This window comes from Lepeophtheirus salmonis, chromosome 13 (assembly GCF_016086655.4).
Source record: "Lepeophtheirus salmonis chromosome 13, UVic_Lsal_1.4, whole genome shotgun sequence".
NCBI lineage: Eukaryota > Metazoa > Arthropoda > Copepoda > Siphonostomatoida > Caligidae > Lepeophtheirus > Lepeophtheirus salmonis.
The window spans coordinates 25,458,665-25,482,420 of record NC_052143.2 but is presented as its reverse complement, the minus strand read 5'-3'; the positions used below and the strand labels follow the sequence as shown (position 1 = coordinate 25,482,420).

At 33.5% G+C, this 23,756-nt stretch overlaps 2 protein-coding genes across 4 annotated transcripts; both read left to right on the top strand.

Moving 5' to 3' along the window:
• The first annotated feature begins 741 nt into the window (after positions 1-741).
• On the top strand, positions 742-1,625 carry LOC121128276 (sentrin-specific protease 8). Its single transcript, XM_071893103.1, has 2 exons — positions 742-1,049; positions 1,388-1,625. Exons 1-2 carry the CDS (start codon positions 742-744, stop codon positions 1,623-1,625), a joined length of 546 nt encoding a protein of 181 aa, XP_071749204.1.
• LOC121128275 (uncharacterized) lies at positions 742-23,721 on the top strand. 3 transcript variants are annotated; one of them, XM_040723853.2, is made up of 3 exons: positions 742-1,188; positions 1,388-1,621; positions 22,810-23,721. In XM_040723853.2, exon 3 carries the CDS (start codon positions 22,818-22,820, stop codon positions 23,496-23,498), a length of 681 nt encoding a protein of 226 aa, XP_040579787.1. In that variant the 5' UTR covers positions 742-1,188; positions 1,388-1,621; positions 22,810-22,817; the 3' UTR covers positions 23,499-23,721. The 3 variants fall into 3 exon arrangements, with proteins under 3 accessions (XP_040579787.1, XP_071749107.1, XP_040579786.1); XM_071893006.1 differs by having other exon boundaries at positions 1,388-1,643; XM_040723852.2 differs by lacking the exons at positions 742-1,188; positions 1,388-1,621 and adding an exon at positions 15,782-21,277.
• Positions 23,722-23,756: the final 35 nt, after the last annotated feature.

The window sequence follows — 23,756 nt, the reverse complement described above, 5'->3', positions numbered from 1 at the left end:
GGCAGGATTTTTTATCTGATATGTCGTCTTCTAAGTCTTCATTCCAAAAATGTAATGAGCCTACCCTTGAATTCTAGTACATGTCTTATCCTTCCTACATATATGTTTAATCCATAGCCTTAAAAAATTTCAGAGTATCAGTTCCATGATGGCACCTTACGACACAACATTGAACATGAACATGGAGGGCATGTCATGTCTCGAGTCTTTGATTGTGATATCATTTTCAAAAGATGGACTCAAATCAAGTCGCAAGTCTAAGTTCTCACATCTGGTAATAATTAACGATTTTATCTTAAATTATACATTTATTATTATACTATTAATTATTATAATAATAACTAATAAATCATAAGTGTATATTATATCCTGTGAATTATATCCTCTTCTCTTTGGTGGGATATTGAAAAAAGGAAAATTCAAAGCATAAAATAATTTATTTTTCCCTATACTCACAGCAATATTAGAGTGTGCTTCATCCCTCTTTATTATTTATTTATAGTGTAAAAAAATCTGTCGATCCATTATATAAATGGCCATATTGGCCATTAAACAAAATCAGTTGGTACTTCTGTTGAAGTCACGATGTTTATTTCATCATTTTGTTGTTTTTTTTTGTTAATTTATTTCGTGTAAAGATTGAAGAAGGAAGGAGGAGGAGAAATAGCCAATAGGAGCCGATGTAAGTATCCTTATGATACCTAATACCTGGATACTAAATTAATTTGAATTTTCCATTAGATGGGTGATCCCGTTGTGATCTCTTACGGAGACGCTCTTCTACGTCACTCGGATGTGCAACTTCTAAAGCCTCAGAAATGGCTCAATGATCAAATCATTGGCTTTTACTTCGAGTATCTTCACCAAAATCATAATTATGGGTCTGAAAAAATATGTTTCATTTCTCCAGAAGTCTCTCAATTTCTCAAAATGGGAGGCTCGGAGGAAATCGCTCTTTTCCTTGAGCCGAGGGACCTATTGAACAAAGAGGTGATTGCTCTAGCAATCAACAATGCTCAAGATCCATCGTCTCCAGGGGGAAGCCATTGGTCATTTCTCATCTATTCCCGCCAAAGCTCTACCTATTTTCACTTGGATTCCCTTGGCAAAGGCAATGAGGAAGATGCGCGCATCACTGCACATCAAGTCCATCAATTCTTAAAGAGGAAAAAAAATGGAAAATATTAAGTACGATAGATATATAATGCAATACTAGTCTGGGGGATTCCCTTTTTCCCTAATTTTATACCACTCCACAATAATTAGAAGTGGATTCTTTTTTTAACATAATACACTTCTTGTGTGGGAGGGGGGATGACATTTTTGTTCCTTACACAAACCATGATTATAAATTTGTTAATGAATTCGTTTTATTCTTTATTAACAGTAACTTTTCTTCTAATTCATCGACCGTAACAAAGTTTTCTTTTGTGAATGTTCCTGTGCCTAGACAAACTAATGGCTATGATTGTGGAATTCATGTTTTGTGCCATGCAGAACATTCCCTACATCATTTCATCATTTATGGTTCTCCTGATGGACTTCAACCTCTTGAAGAGTCCATTATTAAAAAGAAACGGAAGGAAATTTTGGAACTAGTCAATAATTTATCAAAAACATTGTAATTGGACTTAGTTTGTAAGGTAAGGAGTCTTTGAATGAATGTATGATTCAGTGTCATAATATATCTAAACATCAACACTCATTTTATGTCTTGTTATTAGGTATTAATAGAATATGACATGTTTCTTCCATATAAATTATGAATCCGCTTGAGTTGCAGTTTGTATTGAGCAATAGTTCATTACTTGAGTTGTAGTCTTGTTATACAATTATTTTTAAAATACGATTTGATAATGAAGGACATATCTTTAAAAAAAAATCTATAAACCTTTAGAGATATTTACGATCATGTGTCATCTATTTACATATATCAAAGTATTGGCATACGCATAAATTAGCAGAACTACTATGCATAATTCTTACTTGTAAATTTTTGTACTAATTTTATACACATCTTATGAATTAACCCATTACAGGCCATAGTTATTTGCACATCTATAAAAAATAATGGATAAATCTATGTATGACTCAAATAACAGATTTACATTTTAAAAAATTATAAAAAGAGCCCTGCGACTCTGATAGGGCTTGCTTAATTAATCAATCTATCACCAGTATCAGTAGCATTTAGATGTATGATTTAAATATATATGTTATTTAATTATAATTTTATAAAATTATAATAAATGCTATTATTTGAGATAAGTATAGAAGCGATGTTACTAGATGTTTTTATTTTTGAATTGAATAACACTCGATTCGAGCAAGGCTCTTGAGTAATGCGGTGTCCCAATTTTCTCTTTATATAGTATTTAATAAAATACTCTGGACGGCAGATAAACAAAATTAAATAATAAATGTTGCATCTAGATATAAAGATTTATACTTATAGGTAGTGCTAAATTAACCTATCGCTTGCAATGGGTTAACTTGAACATTTATTAAATCTTCATTTTCTTTATCAATCTTAAAATAGATAAATACACATGCAGTGAAGAAAGAAAAACACTAAATCTCAAAGAACTATAACCTTAGAATGTATTCATTAACGATTAACCCACTCAAGACAGCAGATTGTCTCTTTTGTATAACGGGTCTTGTATTTAACTCAAGTTGATTATCTAATTTGTTAAGATCAGATATGATTTTTTAATGAATATATAATTTATCACTTGGGTTTTCAATGACTTGTATTAATTGTAACATGTTAGGTGAAGTAGATTGATATATTAGAGAGGTAATTTTCATTATATCAAGGAATTCAGTTATAAATTTGTTCAACACAATATATACTGGTTTGGAGATTTGAAACAAAATACCTTGAAACAATAGCGTATCTTCATTTCTGAACCCATTTTTTTGGATCACCACAGAGTTTACAGTAGTGGATTATTCATATGTATTGAGACCAATAACGAAGCCACAATCTTGATGGTCAGACTATCTTGTCCTCAATAATCGTTTAAAATTTAAAACGATTATAAAACTTACTGACATCATCAATGTTTTTTATCAAAGCATAATTATGTGAGATTAATGGTATATCATTAATTATATTTATTATGAATAAATTCAACCAATGAGTCGATCAATGTATATCAAGAGTGTTACATTGTTGACTAATAAATCGGTTAAATTCTTTCTTAAAATCAAATCAATATATTAATTGAGATTTGTGGTAGAAAGGTAATGTGAACAGTCATCAGTGTGGAGCAAGGCAGATTGTAGAAATGTAAATGTCCCGGGGCCACAAATTAGAGGTGTATATGTTAAAAATATATTGTACAATTCCGTAATTAATATCTTTAATATTTGATTCTGAGCAGAGAAGAGGTATTTAAAACGAGAAGTTGAAAATCCGCCAGAATTCCTCAGCCTGTGCAAAAGACTTAAATGCAGTTTCCAAAAAGTTATCGCTTAGAGTCTTCCTTACATCTTCTGTTGTGTCTTGACGAGGTTGAGGAGACACAAACTATTTATACAAAGGAATCCAGAAAGACGTAGAGGAATACACAAGGCTTGTTTAATAGGAACAATTATATTCTTATTAATACAAAACACTACTCTGATATATATATATATAATACTATTTATACTTATAAAGATGTAAATACAGTACTTTACGAACATATATACAAGACACTACAAGAAATAAGAGAATAAGAGGGAAGGAGACACGAATACATTACATCTTCCCTATCCCTATTTTATGAATTTACTTACATGTCCTTAAATAAATAAGCCTCTGCTTTTAATTTTGATGCATCATCCAAAATAAGTTACAAATGGACGTGTTCTAATATATTTGAAAATTATTAGTTACTTCCAAATAACTATTTGTTTTGTCGTCATTATCCAATAATCTGGCAAGATATCTATCAATGAGGAAATCACTCAAGGTATTATCAGATCGTATCTTTTCTCTTAAAATTTTTATATTGAGTGAATACTGTTTATTTAATGTATCTAGGCCAGGAATATATATATATTGCATGGAATATGCTTTCGAAAGTTAGTCATTTTGAGTTTTACAGCCTTCAACTACTTGTTCAACTATTCTTGATATATAAGAGTACTATGTAGGAAAAATTCACATTATCTAGAAATTCAAAACAAAATTTGTTTAATAAAAAAAATTATAGTGATGAAATTTGAAATATTAGACCTTAGACAAGAACTATATGCTCGCTAATGATGACATTCTTCGGGCAACTACTGAGCTTTAAATATTTGATTTTTTCTATGAATTCGTGCTAGATATTATCGGATGCATCAATGGGATTTTTTAAGCCTAAATTAAGTTACCATTATAAATATATGTATAGCATACAAAATATGCATAAACTATAAATATAAAATTGCAATAAAAATAATCAAAGTAAACATTTTAGTTTAAAATTAACCCTTTCGAATCCAGTAATAGAAAAAAATTGATTTTTGATATTATTATTTTTTTGTAAAATTGGTTATATGTAGTTTTAATGATTATTGAATATTTTTTTTTAAATTTATCAGCTACCAATAAAGTGACCTTTAAAGAAGGCTGGGATTCTCTTGTCTTGACAGAACTTTTAAGTGCATTTATTTATTGATATATCTCCTGTATGTAAAAGTACATTTGTATTATTTCTTTTTTATATATATTTTTACGCTTAAAATAGCATTTAAATTCAAATTTCATGATATTTTGCAAAAAAAAAAAATCTTATTTTTCTTACAACAAAGCAAAACTTTACATGTACTACAAAAAATAAATGGCCTAGATTCCATTTTATTATTTACACAGAATTCACATCTGGATTTTTTGTCTCCAAACTCTATGCAGTGCACACCACGATTTAGTATGTGCATTTTCTGGCCGATTGAAAAGTTGGTTCTTCTTCTTTTGGTTGGTTTGAAGGCTACCGGAGAACTAAGGGGGTCCATCCTATCTTTGGGTGGACTTCCCATTGTAATAAGTCATGTTGTAAATTTCTTCTCAATTGTAAAATAGTTATATTTAAACCATTTAATTTTTTAAACGTAATATAAGCACTTGTTAATGGCCTATCAATGATTCCGAAAACAATTATGTGCCACCATTTAGTATTTTTTCGTCCTGTCCATAGATGGCACAATAAATATCTACTTAGTCCACGATCCCAATGTATTTATCATAGTCAGAAATGACTTGAGCAATCGAAAGTTGTTGTTTTTTTTTATCCGTCGTTCTGAATTTCTAGTAATTGTTTCCTACTCAGTCCCGTGAAAGTTTGGAAGCAAATGCACTCCTTTACTATTAATCCATATGTAAGTTATAATTTGGTTGTTCCAAATTCTGTAATCAAAGTCACCCCTTGTCAATTCTTTATACTTCCTTAAGTTATTGGGTAAATAATTTATGTTATGAGGAATTGACGCACAGCAAAAAACTTGATTTTTTAAATGATATTCGGATAGAAGTATTGATGAAAAGTAAATATCAAAGTAAATTTTGTGATTTTTTTTCTCTAAATAAATCATTGGTAGGGTCACAATATTTTAAAAGAGTTGGACTCTTAAAATATTGTGAACCTACGAACACACGAAAATCAGTTTGCGTGTTTCTGCTGTCAATATAGCAATTTTACCTTTATATATGCTAAATTTGGAAATATCATCTCTAACCCATATTTTATACCCAAGTTTCATTTGTTTCATGGGATTATATTGCTTTAGTGAGCTACGTCCTTTGAACAATATCATAATTACATCAATGCTGATATGCTCACTTACGTGAAAGAAGATTAATTTTTTACTTTATACAGGTTGTCTTTAGTATCCTTTGGCATAGCTTGAACATCATTGAGATGTAAAATTTGAAAAAATATATTCCTTGCAATAATAAAACGCTTACATCTATAACAGAAGACCAATAATGTTTTATTGATGGTAATTTATAGTATCCCATCAATAAATTGCTTCCTAAAATAGCAAATAGTTCCTCTGTAGTTATAAAGGATAATTTATTCTGTTTTTGATTGATTTTGTTTAATAAAATTTTTTCTCGAATTTCTTGATCAACAAATTTAAGAAAAACTTGGACCTCATTAATAGAATCAGAGAAATATTCCTTTTATAGGTGTTTTGTTTATGCAATCTTGTATTCGACAATTATTACGCTTTCGGGATGTTAGATTGTCCGCTAAAATATTGTTAAGTATTGCTGTTTTTGGTCCATTTGGTGTTCCAGATTATCTGTTTTACATAATTCAATGCCTAAATTTAGTAAAAATGTCAATTCCTTAGTTTCTTTGTAAATGATCTAGGCATTAATGGCGGTAAGATCCAATATATTGCGAAAGACGGCAACTGGCGATCTTCTTATCCCACTTTTAGTTAAATACAAACAACACATATGTTCCAGAGTGTCCACTCCATATTTAGTATTATTATAGTAGGTAAAGGATTCTGGTTTTTTTTTTACCTTCGCCTATTTTTATCGATCAATGAAGACTACTCATTACCGATAGAGCTTTGTTCATTTTGGCCTTGTAGGAAGTTAAGGTGCAATGGTTTTCACTCCTGTAAATATTCGTTGAAAAAACTAGAATATCCTTTCTCAATGTATAGTTAGTCCCAACAAAACTTGTTTTTTCATCAATTAAGTATCGAACAACAACTTACTAGGGAAAAATAATTATATGTCACGTTGTATCCTTTGCCCATAATTCCGGCATCATTTAGCAGCGATATATCATATAAACCTAGAGATACATTGATTGGCTTTGTAAGGTCCTTTCCTAGATAGGGGCGATTAGCACAACTGTATTTGCCCCTTACATCCACTAATAATCAGAAATTTAACTCAAACTTATACGGTTTATTGTTGCTATATTGCGTAAATGGACATCGTAACTCTGTTAATCAACCATTACTTCATAACGGGGAACATAGTATTTAGAATAATTGTCCGCAAATTCATTCCACACTTGGTATATCATAGCAATTTATCGTTCTCGAGTCTCTATGATCGTTCTGATTGGAAATCAAATTTTAATTTATCGCAAACGATTTCGGCTCATTGTGTTTTTGAATATTTTAACACCTAACATTTTTGATTTAAGTTGTATATTCACCAATCCCAATACCCCTTTTACATACATAAGCCCAACAAACTGCTCAAATTCTTCTATTGTCAAATACTCACTATTATCACGTTTTCCTTCAACAACAGTACATTTTAAAATGTGATGAAGCATGGGGGCTAAGAGCTGATAATTTAGAGTTCAAGTTAATTTTTTGTGAAGCAACTGAGACAGCTCCTGTTTTACATGAGAATATGTCTTAGACTGCAGTATGAACGGGTAATTCACTATTGGGTCCTATTTTAGTCGAAACTGTTCCATTTTGTTATTTAGGTCATCAGGGGAATTGATTATAGACTCTTTATTGTCGTCATGGTTACTGTGTTAAACTCCACTTTCATAGTCACCGATTTCAGAATCATGACTCGAAATGTCATCCACGTTATATTCTTCAAGAGCAATTTTGCAGGATTCGTCCAATACGTCTAAATCAATCAAATTATCGGCTTTTTCATCCTAAGATTTATCTTCAGAAATACATCAAGGCTTTTTGGGCTGAAACTCTTCGTGATCCATCCCAAGACATTTTATATGTTAGTCAATGAATATGCAAATCACAAAACCAAAGTAAAACACAAGATATTACAATGAGTAGCCTAAAAACGACATTAAAAAATGAATAAATCCACTCATTTGACTGCGATAAAATGGATGAGGTTCAATGATAAAGAAAAAAAACACACATATAAACTAGATTAACCGCATGAATATCCATGCAGTGTGGAGGACCACTTCACAAAAACATTTTATTTAGTAAAAGGGCCAAAAATGATCCCTTGGTAGTTGTAGGGGTTGTCGTTAATATTTCTTGAATGGATAGAGCAACAAATAAGAGCTTCTGATATGTTACTAAGCTTCTAGTGTTGTGGATTACAACTAATTTTCACGCACCTGGGTAAGAAGATTTAATTAATATAATATCCAGAGTTGTCGCCAATCGCCCACGGTGTCAAGGAACAAGAGATTGGAATGATTACGTTAGATACATCATGAGGATCGTAGTTACACTTTATTACATGTTATATCAGAACGAAGGAAGACAAGCGAGTCATCATTCATAATACATTACTTCTAGGTTGAGGAAGCTATACGAAAAATCATAATCTAGATCCATCATTTGGCTGAGAAATCAAATCCCGAAGTTCAATAAGGGTAAAAAATGACCCCTTGATTGTTCTAGTGTTAACAGGACCTTACAAAAGTTCGATAGGAGTCAGTGTTTCTTTTTCGCACTTACTGTTTAATATTTCTGTATTGACTAATAACTTCAGAGTTATTTGTGATGTAAGTATTTGGATACAAGGAAATTTTGAACCTTGTTTGATATAGTCTCAACTGAGGGAAGAATTTCAGGTACTAGATTTATATCCACATTTATTCCTCCTCATCAAGTCCTCTTCTATATCCGTATCATCAGAAAAGTCGTTAGGGAGAATCATAAGCATTTGGACATCTTCTTCTTTAGAAAATATTTTTTTGGGCATGTTTCTATAAAATAAGCAAAATAGCCAATAGAGCATACTTATACTTACTTACATTGTATATAAGCACATTTTACAGTATAAAATATTTATAAAATGGCCTGACTGGATACATGAGTCCCAAGTGAACTTTTTATATTTACTCGAAGAAAAAAAAATTAAGTGTATTTTAATAAATATGAAAACTATAGTAATATTACACAAATACAGAAAAAATTATATACTATTTTACCTTTTTGAAGTATAATTATCGTTGCGAACTACATTTTGAGTCAAATATTATGATTACTCAGGGGAATGTAAAGAGTATACAATAAAAATAATATACAAAAGTAAAAAGGAAAAAAAAAAAAACCTGGAAAAATATTTTTCCCCGTCTTTTTGGAACCAGTAGATACTTATGGATTTAATCCATATATAAGGTCGGAGCATTTCTATGCAAACAAAAATATATAAATAAATTGTGACGTCACGGACTGGATAAAGCTATATTGTTTAAACGTACTAAGTATATAAATTATTGTTCTATTTCTTGACATTTTTCTACTTTTCAAGCAAAATCCACTTATGACAAAGGTGCAATAAGTTAAAAAATATTTGAGAGACGAAGTAACAAATCTTGAGAAGGTGGCAATATTCTCCTTGGGGAGGGATTTCTAGCCATTTTAAGGATTTCAAATTTCCTGTGTCACCTTTATTGGCTACAATAGTTACAAGTAATAAATATCACTATGAAATTCTTGGCAGGTCCTGGACCCCCTCGGCTCCCCAGTTCATCAACAATAAACAATATATTAGTATCACTAATATGAAATTTAGAGGCTTGTGTATTATACTAACGATTACTGATTAAATAATGAACAGCAGATGTGCTTCACTTTTTATTGAAGGATAAATTTATAATGCGGAACATAGGAAATAATAAGAATTGGTTTTTGCCGTAGATACGTTATATACTATACATATATCAAATAATCTATTTGGTGATATATTAATATTATAACATTTGGTTAAATTATAATTAAACTTGAAATTGGCCGATTTGCTTTTTTCCTCTTATTTTTTCACTCCCTCTAGTATTAAATTCTAATGGTACATTGAGGTATCTTATTCGTATCATTGTCCTTGTCTTGGCGAAGAGATTCAGAACAGCCTTCTCATACTTAGCTCCAAAGGAGTCTTCCAAAACTTGACAAAAACGGTGTATTACTTTTGGATGACGATCTAATAGAGGTAAATGGAATTCCTTGAGCTTCTGGTCGAAAACTTCACAATCTTCAAAAAAATAATCATATGGCACCATAAGTCCTCGTCTAGACAAATGATATATCCATGGTGTCAGTCCATGATCATTCAAATATATGTCACTTGTATTCTTCCCCGAATCCGGATATAGAAGTTTCATCTTGTGTGTAATAAAACCCGATACATAACTGAGCCTCTGAAAGTTGAGATCCCATTTTTTAAACTGATCTAGTTGATGGTTTATTGCAAAATCCACATGAACTTCGTGAGGGATATCAAACGTAAATTCAAATTCTGAACAGCTTTCTTCACCAATTGGGATATCTAAGATGTCTCCAGTGATTTGCCTTGTTACGGCTTCTTTTTCTTCTTCATCCTCAATTCTATACATGTCATATTCTTTTTCAATCTGAACAGCCGGATTGCTCACCAAAGTTTCACAATTTTTCCCAATTTCCAGAATTATCATCCTTTTCAATGCTCCAACGGCTCCAGGGTGATCATCATAATCACCAGCACTTCTTAAACGGGTAAAAAAAAATTCAATGCAATCTTGATTACTTCTGGACATCAAAATGAAAGAAAGAGGACCATTAGAAATCAAATCATGGTGCAAGGCTCGAGTTGATTTGATTGTAACTCGTATACCTCTCTGCCATGTCAATTCACTCTTATTTCCCCTTCCAATGACCTTAAATGTATCCAAAAACAATTCCATTTTATCCAATGCAATAAATTGGTATTCAAAATTGATACCCAGTGCACATCTGAGCTTGACCTTGTCATAAATTTGCCTGCTATATACTACATCAAACCAATTATTGATTATTTCTATTACGTTTTCCTTGGCTCTTGCTTTTTACTTTCGCTATGAATGGTGAAAGCTTTGGCTACTCTATTACTCAACTTGTGCAACCAATCTTACTCATTGTCTCGCTCCTCCTTTGCAGTAAAGGTGAAGAGGTTTAAGCTTAAAAGCAATTTTAATTTTCTCCTGAATCTTTCATCTGCAGGAACCATAAACCTTTTGTCTAGTAAATGATTCCTACAGAACTTGAGAACATGAGGAGAATCAGGAAAAATGGAGACAACTCTGCTGGAATCAAATGGATTGGTGAAGAAAAAGTTTCCTTTGTCAATCCCAAGTTCAGAACGAAGTGTGTGGTTCCCAAGATCATAAACAATTGCTCTTATTTCAAGACTATTGATCTCCATTTTGATTATGATATCATCAAGCAGCTTCTTGGTCATAGTGGTATCAAAATGGAACTAGATCGGCTGTTTCCATTTCTCAACTAATCCTCTCATCATAACAACTTGAACTTTAGAGTGAGGCCCATAAATCTTCTGCGTCTTCATGTCAATATCATATTTTTTCTTATTTTGACATTCATCAAAGAATAGCACAGAAAACTTTTATTGAAATGTGTTGGTCTTGATCATTTCTTGAAGGGCTTTGATGCTATCATCTTGAAATCCTGGATTAATTTTAAAATGTTGAATCCATCTCTCTTGAGTTGAATGCTTGGCATTTGCATGATTTTCTTCTGTCTTAAATATTCAAAAGCACGTCTACTCATTGATCTTATTATCAAGGCAGGGACAATGTCTTCTTTTGAGTAATGAACCCATTTTTGATTAGGGGTTAAAACTTTCTTAGCCTGAGCTGGAGTACATTTATCATGAAGAGTCCTACCAATTTTGGAGTGTTTCTTTTCCTTCCCTTCCAGTCGCTCGAGTTCCTTTGTAAGAATGTTTACCTTGACTTTTTGTTTACATAAATCAGCTTTCGTTTTCTTTAATTCTTATTTGAGATTATCAGTATTGTCCAGAAAAAGGGAATGTTCTGTCTGTATCCCAATATCCTTATTCTTATGCTCTGGTTACTTTATCAATAAATTGGTTACTATTTGTTTGTTCTGCCTCCTCATTTCCCTCCTGGAACAAGGTGAAACAAAATCTACTTGGTCTTCACCTTGATTATCGACACTGCTGGGAGTTTGAGAGGATGTTGATTCATGCAAATTTTTCTATTATATCCGATATACTCTTCTTGTTTAAGACATATGATTTCATTTTCTTAGTTTTTGTGTATCATGCTGTTATGTTCATTTTTTAAAAATTTCATAAGAATATTAAATAAGGTGGCATAAATTTTGGAAATATAATATTTTAAAGTATTGTAGGAAATATTACATATAAATTCAATATTATCAAAAAAAAACTCGCTCTTTTCATGAAAAATAATTCCAATCATAGATACAAATGAAGAGTGGCCCACGAAGCTTTTTCTTTTTGATATCGCTATAAAAAAAAGACGGATGGATATTTTTCAATAATTTTCTTTTATTTAACAGCCTCAACATTCGGGTTAATAATGGAACACTATTTTATTCATATGGTCGCCGTCGCTGGCCTTACAGTAGCCCATTCTGTCGACCCAATTTTTCAATACATTTTCGATTGTGTGAGCTTCAATAGCGACTCCAATTTCGTGTTTCAAATCGTCAATCGTCTCTGTATGGTTGGTGTAACATTTATCCTTGACGGTTCCCCACAAAAAATAGTCCAACGGAGTCAAATCGCTGCTACGAAGTGGCCAGTTGACGTTGCCGTTTCGGCTTATGATATGATTGTCGAAGACAGTGCGCAAAAGATCCACTGTAACGTTGGTTGTGTGGCACGTAGAGCTATCCTGTTGGAACCAAATGTAGTCGATGTCTTTTTCTATCCATTTGGGGAAACAAAAATTTTTCCAGCATGGCCCGATACCGCTCACCATTGACCGCAACGGCAGCTTCTTTGTGGTTTTTTTGCTTTCGGCAACAGCAGCATTGTTTTCGATTCAGCGCACTAAACGAACTCGGGAACGCATTGTTTTATCCATTAACGAACCAGTTTCGTGCACAGGCTTCATAAATTTATCCACAAACTGCCTGGAAGGCGCTTTATTTCGACTGACGTAATTTTCTTGCAGCTTTGTTTGAAGACTCTCCATTTTGGAAGTAAGTATTCAGTATTTGCCAATTTTCTTTGAACATAAACTTAACTATTTTGTACACCGGAGGCCTTTTACAAGATATTAGACACAATAAGAATGTTACTACAGCTGTCAAACTTAAAAAAAGTTGTAGTTCAAAATGCAAAATGTATCATTTGATGAAATAACCTTTGACTGTGTGAGATTCATCATCCCTAAGGCTTTAATATTCGGAAGTTCTTTAGATGAACAAAATTTGGATTGGAAACATTTACACGGAACAAATTTTTTAGGGTTTTGAACTAAAATACCCACTTATTAAAAACGTAGTCGAGTTCCCAGGTTACCTACCTCCCCACAAGAATTACATCTCCTTTCAGTGTACTCCTGTTTTGAGATGAGGTCAGACACAACAATAGCATGTCAATTTTTCATTTGCGTAGCTAACCCTATCTCTGTTGACGATTCATCTAGGGTATAGGCTTACATTTTACTCGTCAGAGCCCGTACCATAGTTGCAAGGTCGCTCTCACTCATTAAATCGACTCCCAGTGTTGCTCACTTACGCGAGCTGACATCCTCAGGCATTGCTGATATAAATGTGAGATGAATTAGGCCTCATGGACAATTGTGCACCAGACTTTGTAACCGAGTCTGAGGGGTTTATTCCTAATCCATTGCTAGCATCAATTTTTGCCAAAATATTGTTTCAGACTTTCATCCAGATTTGTCAATAGGATAGACTTCGGCGAACTTTTTGTTCAAATGATCAATTAAGGTTCTTATTTTTATTAGTTTTATTTAGCCCTCACTAGCAAGGTCGTCTGTGGAAAGCAAGCAGAGATTCTTGCAAGGGTTACATCAGTTTTGCTGGTCACCTTTGATGATATTCTGTATTTCCTTGTCAAAGTTTCAACCATTATTCTTCCCTTTTTCACTTATGGAGTCCACAATCTTCCCCATGTTGTTCCCTCTACAAAGAAACACGGCGATCAACCTGTTTATTTCCAGACGGAAGGTTTTTATGTCCTTTTCACAGTTTCTAAGCCTAACTATGATTGCAAAATGATCAAATCCTTCATAAGCAACTGCTGTAGCGATTTCCTCCAACTCGTTTGCATCCTCCTTAATGCTCTCCTCCAATTCTCTCATAAGTTCTTCATAAGATATGTCAAGCTTGGTCATCTTAGCAGTTTATTGTTTGTTTTCGAACTAATGAGAATAATAAAACATTTTATTGGTTTTTTTTTGTTGTTGTTGATTGATGTCTGCAAAGTGAAGATAACGAAGTATTGTATCAAATCTGTCTGAAAAGCTTTCCTAACTAATTCATTCCTTACATCACTTTCGCAACTTCAATACATTCTTCTTCTTGGTAGAGAATTGTATCCGGAAACTAGATGGATAACCAGTACTGCCTGCAATTCTTCTAAGCTGGAATAAAAAAGTGCATTCCTCCGAGCATTGTATCTTTCAGATTCAGCAAGAATCAAATGTGTCGTCATAAAAAAATATTGACATTTTTGTAATGGTGTTTTCCCACAGAGGTCAACTGATGTCACTGATGCTTCACTTTGTTTTAAAACTTTGGATTTGAAACTATATAAATTCTTCCAACTATAATATACCGGGCCGTGCAGAATTATTTACCGATTTTTGTTCAGAACATATCGGGACAATAATGACATTTCGAATGACTTGAGAAACAATTTATTGATACATTTTTAAATAATAAAATAGTTTGTAGTTTGTTTCATAACTTTTCAAGCGTGCTCACCAGGAATAGGGCCCGGCACGGATTGTGACGTCATTGGATTTAAAATATCAAACATAGTGTACTACTAGTAGGTTGACGTTTTGAGACTATCTTGATTTAACCTTGAAGTAAGTATGTATTTCCTTCTAGATGTGTTCTCCTCCTTTACTAAGTACACTCATGATTTTATAAATTTGAAAAGTAAGAAAAGGAAAAACAAGTATCAACAGGTTAATAAATAATGAGTGACGTAATCCATGTACCATCCATTTTTTTTTTTTTTTAAATATCCAAAAGTTTGTATTAAATTCCAGGACCACATTTAAATTTGGAAATCCATTTCCTTAATGGGGATAAAGCTGGCAAGGGAAGAGGGAATTTCTTCTGACGATATTTATAGGTTTTTCCTCCAGTCATTGATCTCAGATTTTTAGGTTTGGCGTTAACATTCTCATTCATTAGAGCATTGACTTGACTTGGTGAAAATATTTTACTTAATTTACATTTATAGGCTTTACATTCACTTCTTTTAGATGCATTTTTGGTCAAACTGACTCTTTGAAGGGACATAATTTTTTTTTCCGAGTCTATTTATTTTCATGAGAAGTCTTTTCTTTTCCTTCTCCCAATGAAGAAGCTGTTCATTATACATATTTGTCTGTACTGACTTATGTTTTGTTGTGGTATTACATGCCCTTCAATATTCCCCAAGGAGACATCCAAAGAAGGCTTTAAATATTCAAATGATACTCCCATAGCATCAGAGCATTCTTCAGGTGGCTTATCAACTTTCAAACTTCCTTGTTCGGGAGTAGTGAGAAGTTCATTGACCATTTTTTTGTGTTCCTGGAGGAGAGCCTAGAATAAATATAAGGATGTTCATGAATATGTATAAAATAAATTTGCTTAATTTCGTATGCGTTATTTATTCTATCAATTATATTTTTGTCCTTTTAATATTTGATTTTTCTGTCTCCGCAGCTCGAATAGAGCTTTCAGGAACCAAATATATAAAGTAGGAAAAACATTTGATCTCAAAGTTTTCCAAACCTTGCTACTAGAAGTCCTTCCGTAGTTAGACATGAGTTCGGCCTTTAGATTTCTCTGAAAGCAGTCTTCCTCAAAATGTCTAGAACAAACTTTCGGGATTGAATGGGTCTTGTCTATGACAAGCTTGGATCCATTTTGCACGGATGTCCTTGGCTTTGGAAAATCTAAGGTAAAAATAACCTTCACCGGAGTTAACATGAGGGGAGTAGCAGATTGACACAGCACAAGGTAAAAAAATTATCTTCGGAGTGTTCATTTTGAAGTTATTAGGAAAATCGTAGAGGCTAGACTTTTAAAGTAAATGATGATAATATAAATATTAATTATATATTGAAATTGTTCATCTGTTAATAATTATTTTAAATCCAATGACGTCAGATGTCACGTGCTCTTTTCAATAACAAATCAAAAACATTTCAGAAGAGCATACCAGATTATAAATACCTTGATTGTACGGTAACACAACTTATGTGAGTAAATTAAATAAATTTAGCTAAAATTCATTTAAGTACACAATGGTAGTATAATGTAAGAGTGGTGAATAAAAGACTAGCAATAATGAAAGATTATTGCAACCATATTTTTTTTCATATTAAAACATGAATAATTAATATTAATTTGTAAATTTGTAAGTCTGTCTCAGTTTTCTCAGATTGACACTTGTGTTTTTCAGTTTGAACTTTTTATGAAGGTTTGTTTTCACAAAGGATATCATAACTTCTTTTGGCCAGTTAGGAGATAATCCAATTAGACGATTATGCAGCCTTTCAAATACGTTAGTGTTTTTGTCAATTGCATCTTGATGGTTGCAATGAAAAGCTTTGAAATGTTTTTCTTGACAATGACAAAATTTCAAAAGATCACACGAGGGGATCGAAGGTCTCCCTTAGAAACCAATTCAATCCAAGGGCTAGAAGTATCTTCATAAAATCCGAATTCACATATATTTTTTCCTAAATTTGGATAAAAGTCTTCAAATTTATTTATTTTTTTTTTGCCAAAAAATAACCCTGATCTGAACAATCATTGGAAACTTAAGATGATTCTTTTGTATCTGTTGTAATTACTTTTTCGACTTCAAGAGCTTCAAGAAGTCCAGAATCTTCTAAAGTTTCCTATAATTCAATTGCACCCTCATCATTGTCCTTTTCTTGCTGTATATTTGACAAAAAGAAGTGACTTGTTATTGATTTCGTAAATATTTTGTGATCATCCTCATTATTTTACTCCTCTTCAACAGCTGGATGTCTTAAGACAAGTTAATGAAAAATCAAATTAATCAAAATTACTTTTTGTCTTCCACTGGGGATGGATGAGTATTGTTTCCTGGGATGGCACGAATCCGTGAGAATACATTCTCCAAACAATGTTGATTTTGATGAGTAACTAAAATTAATTTCACATCTTTAATACTTTGAAATGATTATTTTGTTGAACAAATGGAAATTAAAGGTCCCTTATGAAATGAAAATTTTCCCCATCACTTTCATGGACAAAACTAACCACTCCATTTCATTTAAAGCATACATCTGTTTTTCAAAAAGGATATCTAGCTTTCAAAGCTCTGCAAACTTTGTCGCACACAGTGATGAGCTCTGTCGACTGCATCTCCACGGCCAGTACATCCATCCAGTCGATTAGAGCTGCGTTCAGGTTCTGTCCATCAAAACTGTCAGACTTGATCATAAAGGAGAACATCTGACCCTCCGTCTAAAATCTATAAAGTGGGTCGGGAACTCTGCCTCTAGCTCACTCATGTATTCGGCTATTTCAAAGGTGATGATGTTCCGTTTTGTAGGGGAAGGTAGAGGTTGCAATGTCACCTGAGGATACTACAAGCTGGGCGACAAAAAGCTTTCTACGTTTCTAACATATCAAGAAGAGTTCACAGTCATTTCTGACAGGACATTTTTGTCTAGTATGGTATCCAAAATCATAAAAATAACATTATATGAAGATGAAACAGCTAAAACTTCATTTTGATCTTCAATCATAGAGACAGTAGTTGGTGTGTCAGCATTTAAGGAGGTAGCCCTGCTGCTCAATTAGAGGTCCGCTTGTACTCGATCCGATTCTAACGTTTTCAGTAGATCCAACGCTTCCATTATCTGAAAATCAGAATTTTCTACTAACCGATGCCGCCTTATTTCATTGATTGTAAGTCCATTAATGAATAGTCTCGCACATGGTCACAACGATTCCTCTCACCAGTTACATAAGAAAAACTGCAATCTCGACTTAAAAGCTCTAGAGATTGAAATTTTGTATTAAGGGTATCGCCCACTTCTTGAAGTCCAGTAGTTAAAAGATATCGACCGAAAATTTCCTTTCTCTTCTGAATGAAAGGTTTTTAAGAATTTCGACAGCCGCCTTATATTAGTCAACTTCAGAAATATCATCAAAGAGGCTGATGAAATTTATCATTAGATTGAGTTTTCTAGCACTTCGATTTGATATACCAATTGTAAGATTATTCAGAATTTTTTCAAAAGTCTTGAACTAGAGCAACCAGAGTTTGGGATGGTTCTCTAGCATCAAGTCTTTCGGGTTTGAGGAATTAATCCATTTTGATATATTAATGATTTAAATAAATTGTTGTGGAGTGGAGAAATAAAAATACTTAGATATGACTTAAAACTGCGGTTTATTTAACTCCTTGGAACACAGTCTTATTAGTTTGAGGTAATCTCAATTATTTATGCATTGCAAGCAGGGTTCTCCTCTATTAAATCAGTATGCAAACAAAGAAAACGTACGACAACAATTTTGTGATGCATTAGTAAAATACTAAATACGAAATTTACCACATTCTCCAAATCATAATTCCACACATCAGTACCTCAGTTGTTAGATACCCATGAAAAAATGCACGGATTCTTCGGCATGATACACGTGAGAGAGAAGCAATGGGTAGTTGCTTTGTTGACGATCGGTCAATACCCTAGAATTTGATAACAAGATGCAAGGTACTCGCGGGTTTTTTCCCTTTTTATATATAATCTCTTTCCAACAGTCAAATTCGCTCTTTCGCCATGATTCCATAAACCCTAAATATTGGACAAGACCCAGAAAAGATTTGACTTCGATACACGAAACCAAAAGTTCATGTTGTCCTTGAGCCACTCCTGAGCTTTCTTGGAAGCGTGGGCGGGTGCTCTATCTTGTTGAAAACCCCAAGGAGAGTTGCCGACTATGAATTTGATCCACGGAAGGACCTTGGACCCCAGAATCTTCACATAATCCTCTGCTGTTAATCTGAGCCAGTGGGGAACCATACCGGCTTCATGGCCTTCCCATTGGATCTCCAAACATCTCCAAAGCTCACAACACGGTCATTTTGCCTGTTGAAAACAGGATCTACCGTAAAAGTTTTCTCATCTGAAAAAATGATGATGCGTCCAGATGAGCTCTTGATATCATTAAAGATTTTCTGGGCACGCTCAAGTCTGACTTCTCGCTGACGTTCAGTACGCCTCAGGGACTTTCCTTTAGCCCTTTTCAATGTCCTTGAAACAGTTGATGTCGACGTTCCCATCTTTCTGGCCATGTCGGCAATGGATCTGTTGGGAGTCCTCTTGAACACTGCCTTTACTTGCCTTGTTGAGACAGTGGGCTTCCTGCCAGCCCCAGGGGAATGCTTGAGATCACCCCCAGCCTCCAAGCGCTTGGAAACGTTGTATATTCTCTTCAACGAGGCCCCATCCTGTTCCTTAATGTTGTTATGAGGCACTCCCGCTCGGAGGAGGGTTGCAATTTTAATCCTCTTTGTTTCCTGATTGGACATGGTCTCACGTGTGGAAGTTGTTACGCTCTCACAGGAAGGATTTTTGTTTATTTTAACAGTAACTATACGAAACAATCAGATTGGTTGCCACAAAACCTCTTAAAAAATATATTTACATCATCGGTAAATAATTTTGCACGGCCCGGTATATATATTGATTACTAACAACGCACATGCTATTAGGAACTAAAGGAATTTTTATCACACGACCTATAGAAGCCGAGATATAAGCGATTGAGATTGTTCTCCATTTTATCTGAACCACCCTGTACTAGGCATAAGTAATAATACATTACAATTGTTCTCAACCACACGAACCACAATTAACTAGATTAGATAACTACATAGGTATTGAATAAATAATTTTAGTGCCTTTTCTGTCATTTAATATTTATTTACATTTATTCCATAAATTATATTTATGGAATTTGAGTCCTTTGAATAACTACGCAATGCAGCCTGTTTCGTTCTATTTAGACAAGAAAGAAGGTTACGAAGAAATGAAGATCATCGTTCTATTGCTATTTCATATTGATCCAACTGTACTGAGCTATACAATTTTCTTCGGACTCTTTGATGAACCTACCTTTGACTGCCTCCCTGAATCTTTTCAGCCAACTGCATTTCTTCTGATATATCCTGTTTCATAACAAATTTTGGAAATCACTACTCTTGCCTGATATTATGCCAATAATTGCTCGGCAATCCAAGGGTCTTGCCCAATATGAATAATCCATCATGTCTAATAATATTATAATTGATAACGGATAATTAAATGATTAACACTTCTTCCATTCGAACCGCTGTCGTGTTTGTTTATTTTTTATGTATATATCTTATTATGTATTATATTGGTGACAGTTATTACATCAGCTTTAAATAATTTTGCCATTTTTTCATCTCGCTTTTTTCCCTTGCCATTGTTTCCTAAAATTGTACCTTGGACTGCAATGATACTCTTAATGAACATCTTGAATCTTATGTGTCATTTTTAATTTGTCGATATCTTTTGACACCAATGCTAGAAAATCATGCCTCGTAATTGTATGTTTTGTACGGATTTTAAAAATAAGGAAATTCTTGAGTAATTCCCAACTTTTTGTGTAATCCTACAATTGAGGAGCCCATATCTAATAGCATGGCACAACTAAAAAACTATTTTCTATTTCTGTAATAATGTCTAAAAATTTATCAATTGTTAGGGCAGTCTCGAAATCGAAGTAAACTTGCATATTCCATCTTTTAAGACCACGAATCCAACCTGTACCTTATTTTATGGAATGAACCAAACACTTGATCAAAATTAAGTTTCAATTCGATTTCATCAAAGGACTTAACTCCAAGACGGCTTAATTATGATCCATTTGAGAAGTGAAAACAAATAGAACATATGAATTAGTTTATAAGCTATAATGGGATTTTTCACGGAGCACTCCAACCTCTCTATGGTCTAGCCTCTTTTTAACATTGTACATAGATGGTCTTACAAACCATTCCGTCAGCCTGGCCACCTTTATTGGAGTATGACCTGCACGAAGAAGAGTTGATGCTCTAAGCCTTGAATCTCGCGGCCGTGACATTTCTCGTCCGATTTAGAAAAATTAAAAAGTAGCAGGTGTTTGACACATATGGCTACCTATACAATTACCGACATTTCTTATTTTCCTGGCACAGAATCTCTCAAATCAACATTATACAAGTGTTTATGTTACAAGTTACCACCTCGTATATGGATGTGTACACTTTTTACGAAATCTAACATCTGCGTTAACCGGGCTTGGAATATTGCTGGACCACGGAAGATACCGAAAGGTATTATTTAGCTTATCATTTTACTAATTTTATATTATGTAAGCCCATAAGGACGTCAACCTTTAAGAATATTTCCCTTTTATACGAGCAATTTTACTAACAGGACGATATAGGAAATTTGGGAACTCTTATATTTACTTATTTTTTGATAGTCGACAAATAGTCTTACCCCTTCAGCCTTTTTGATTGCCACCATTGGAGAGCACCATTGTTCGTTGGTTCGAACTCTTACTATACTATCATACAGTTCTGAGTTCTTTATTTCCTGTTCTAATTTACTATTAAAGGTAGAGGTACTGCTCTTGAAGTGTTTCCGCCCAAAGAACCACATCTCCTAAATCTATTTGATACTGTCCTGGCATCGGTGGGAACTTGCTATTTCCTTCCTTTAAAATGGATAAGGACTTTATTTCTATCAGCCCCAAAAGAGGTTTCCTAACATAACATTTCCCCATACTCTTTTTCCTTTTTGAGTGAATCTAATGATTCTGCACATCTTGAGACGTTTCTCGCGCTGTTTTGTTGTCAGCATCTGCATAGTCTTCATAAGACTCTTCATGCCCAAATCCTCCTTCAGTAAGTCCCTCAATGTCTCTTTTGGGAGTCTCCTGGTTGACGTTGAAGGATTGGCTTCAATCAGAGCTACGCCGACTCGATCTTGGTGTGTGTGCTTGTTGTTCTTGGCCTCCATCTAATCAAGTTCTCCATTGTATAATGACTTTCTTAGGGAGAAGTGGTGGTGGTTGGGGATTGACTTGTTTCCAAATCGCAATTCTGACTGGCAACTTCTTGGATATTTCTTTTCAATTCAGATGAATCGATCGTCCTCCTTGAAGGTTTTTTTGATCTCACACAGTCCATGAGCAACTCAACTTAACTAAGGATAAAAAACTTTTGAATCAACTTCCAATTTGATGCCATAGGGTTATTGGTCTGTTGAGAATACATTGGAATTATGTTTATTCAATTTTCGTATAATTGTGTAATTCACAATTTGGGTTTTAGTGACATGGTTCGTCTGATAACATATCATTTTTCTTAAATTTGAAAAAATATGTTGTGAAATATCTTCAAACTGTCAAAAAGAAAATTGATTTGTAACAATATATATTTGAAGGGGATTTGTGGATTTAAAAAAAAACATTTTGATGCTAAAATTGAATTTTCTAGTGACATACAAGTATATATTTGGCATAGGGTATAGATACATTATGGTACAAATTGCACTTCATTTGATTCATAACTTGTTATACATATGTATGTCTAAAATATATATGAATACAAGAAATATCTAAGCTTTTTATTTTGATTTGAAGTTGTTGTTTTTTGAGACTGAATCATACATTAATGTCATACTACTATTCATGCTCCTTACCATTATTTGTATTTATTTATTTTTTGATATGGAAGTCATTCCAAATTTGCAACTCGCATTTAACATGTTTATTAATTTTTTTTTGTCATTAATGAAATATATTGTTATGTTTATTTCTATTATTAACTAGCTCTAAATAGTTTTTACCTTTTTTAAGGAATAAATATGACCTCCATTCCTCCAGTTGTTCTCAAAGCATCTGTCAAGCATAGTGCAACCATGATATTTCTCCATGGACTCGGAGATACAGGGTTTGGATGGGCAGGTGCTCTAAACACCATTCGTCCAAAGTACATGAAGATCGTTTGTCCCACTGCAAATTCTATTCCAGTTACATGTAATGGAGGCATGAGTATGCCTGCCTGGTACGACATTTTAGATATTAATGCCATCGGTGGAAAAAGAGAGCATCTTGAGAGTCTGGAGGCCTCCTCCGCTAATCTAGATCTCCTAATTGAACAGGAAGAGTATGAAGTCCCAAGAAATCGCATTATTTTAGGAGGATTCTCACAAGGAGGAGCCCTTGCTCTACATAATGTTCTTAAAAATAAGGATAGGACTTTAGGAGGCGCCATTGCTCTTTCCGCATACATTGCTGGAGGTGACGTTCCGAGTCTCAATGGCCCAAAATTAACTACACCTCTCCTTCAAGTTCATGGTGAAATAGATGAAATAGTACCCTACTCACGGGGTGTGGAAGCTTCGAATATACTTAAAGAACTATTTTCTCAATTTCGGTTTAAGGGATACCCACACATGGGACATGAGGGAAGTTCGGAAGAGATGCAACTCCTTAAAGACTTCATTCAAGACTTTGTTCCTCCAATAGAGACGACATCTACATAGTGTGTTGTGTTATTACAGTGTTCAACGACACAAATAAATTATTTGCCAGACGCAGAGTTATTCCTTATAAGTATATATATATGTATACTAATTAGAAGTTAATTAGCAGCCTTTTTTATAAAAAATGTTATATATCCAATAAGATTGAATTATATTACATCATAGTCTAATAAATGGTTTATATATATATTTAATCTAACTTTTTTATATATTTACTTTGCAGCTTCGGAGATAGAAAAATTTGATGGAATTGGTTAA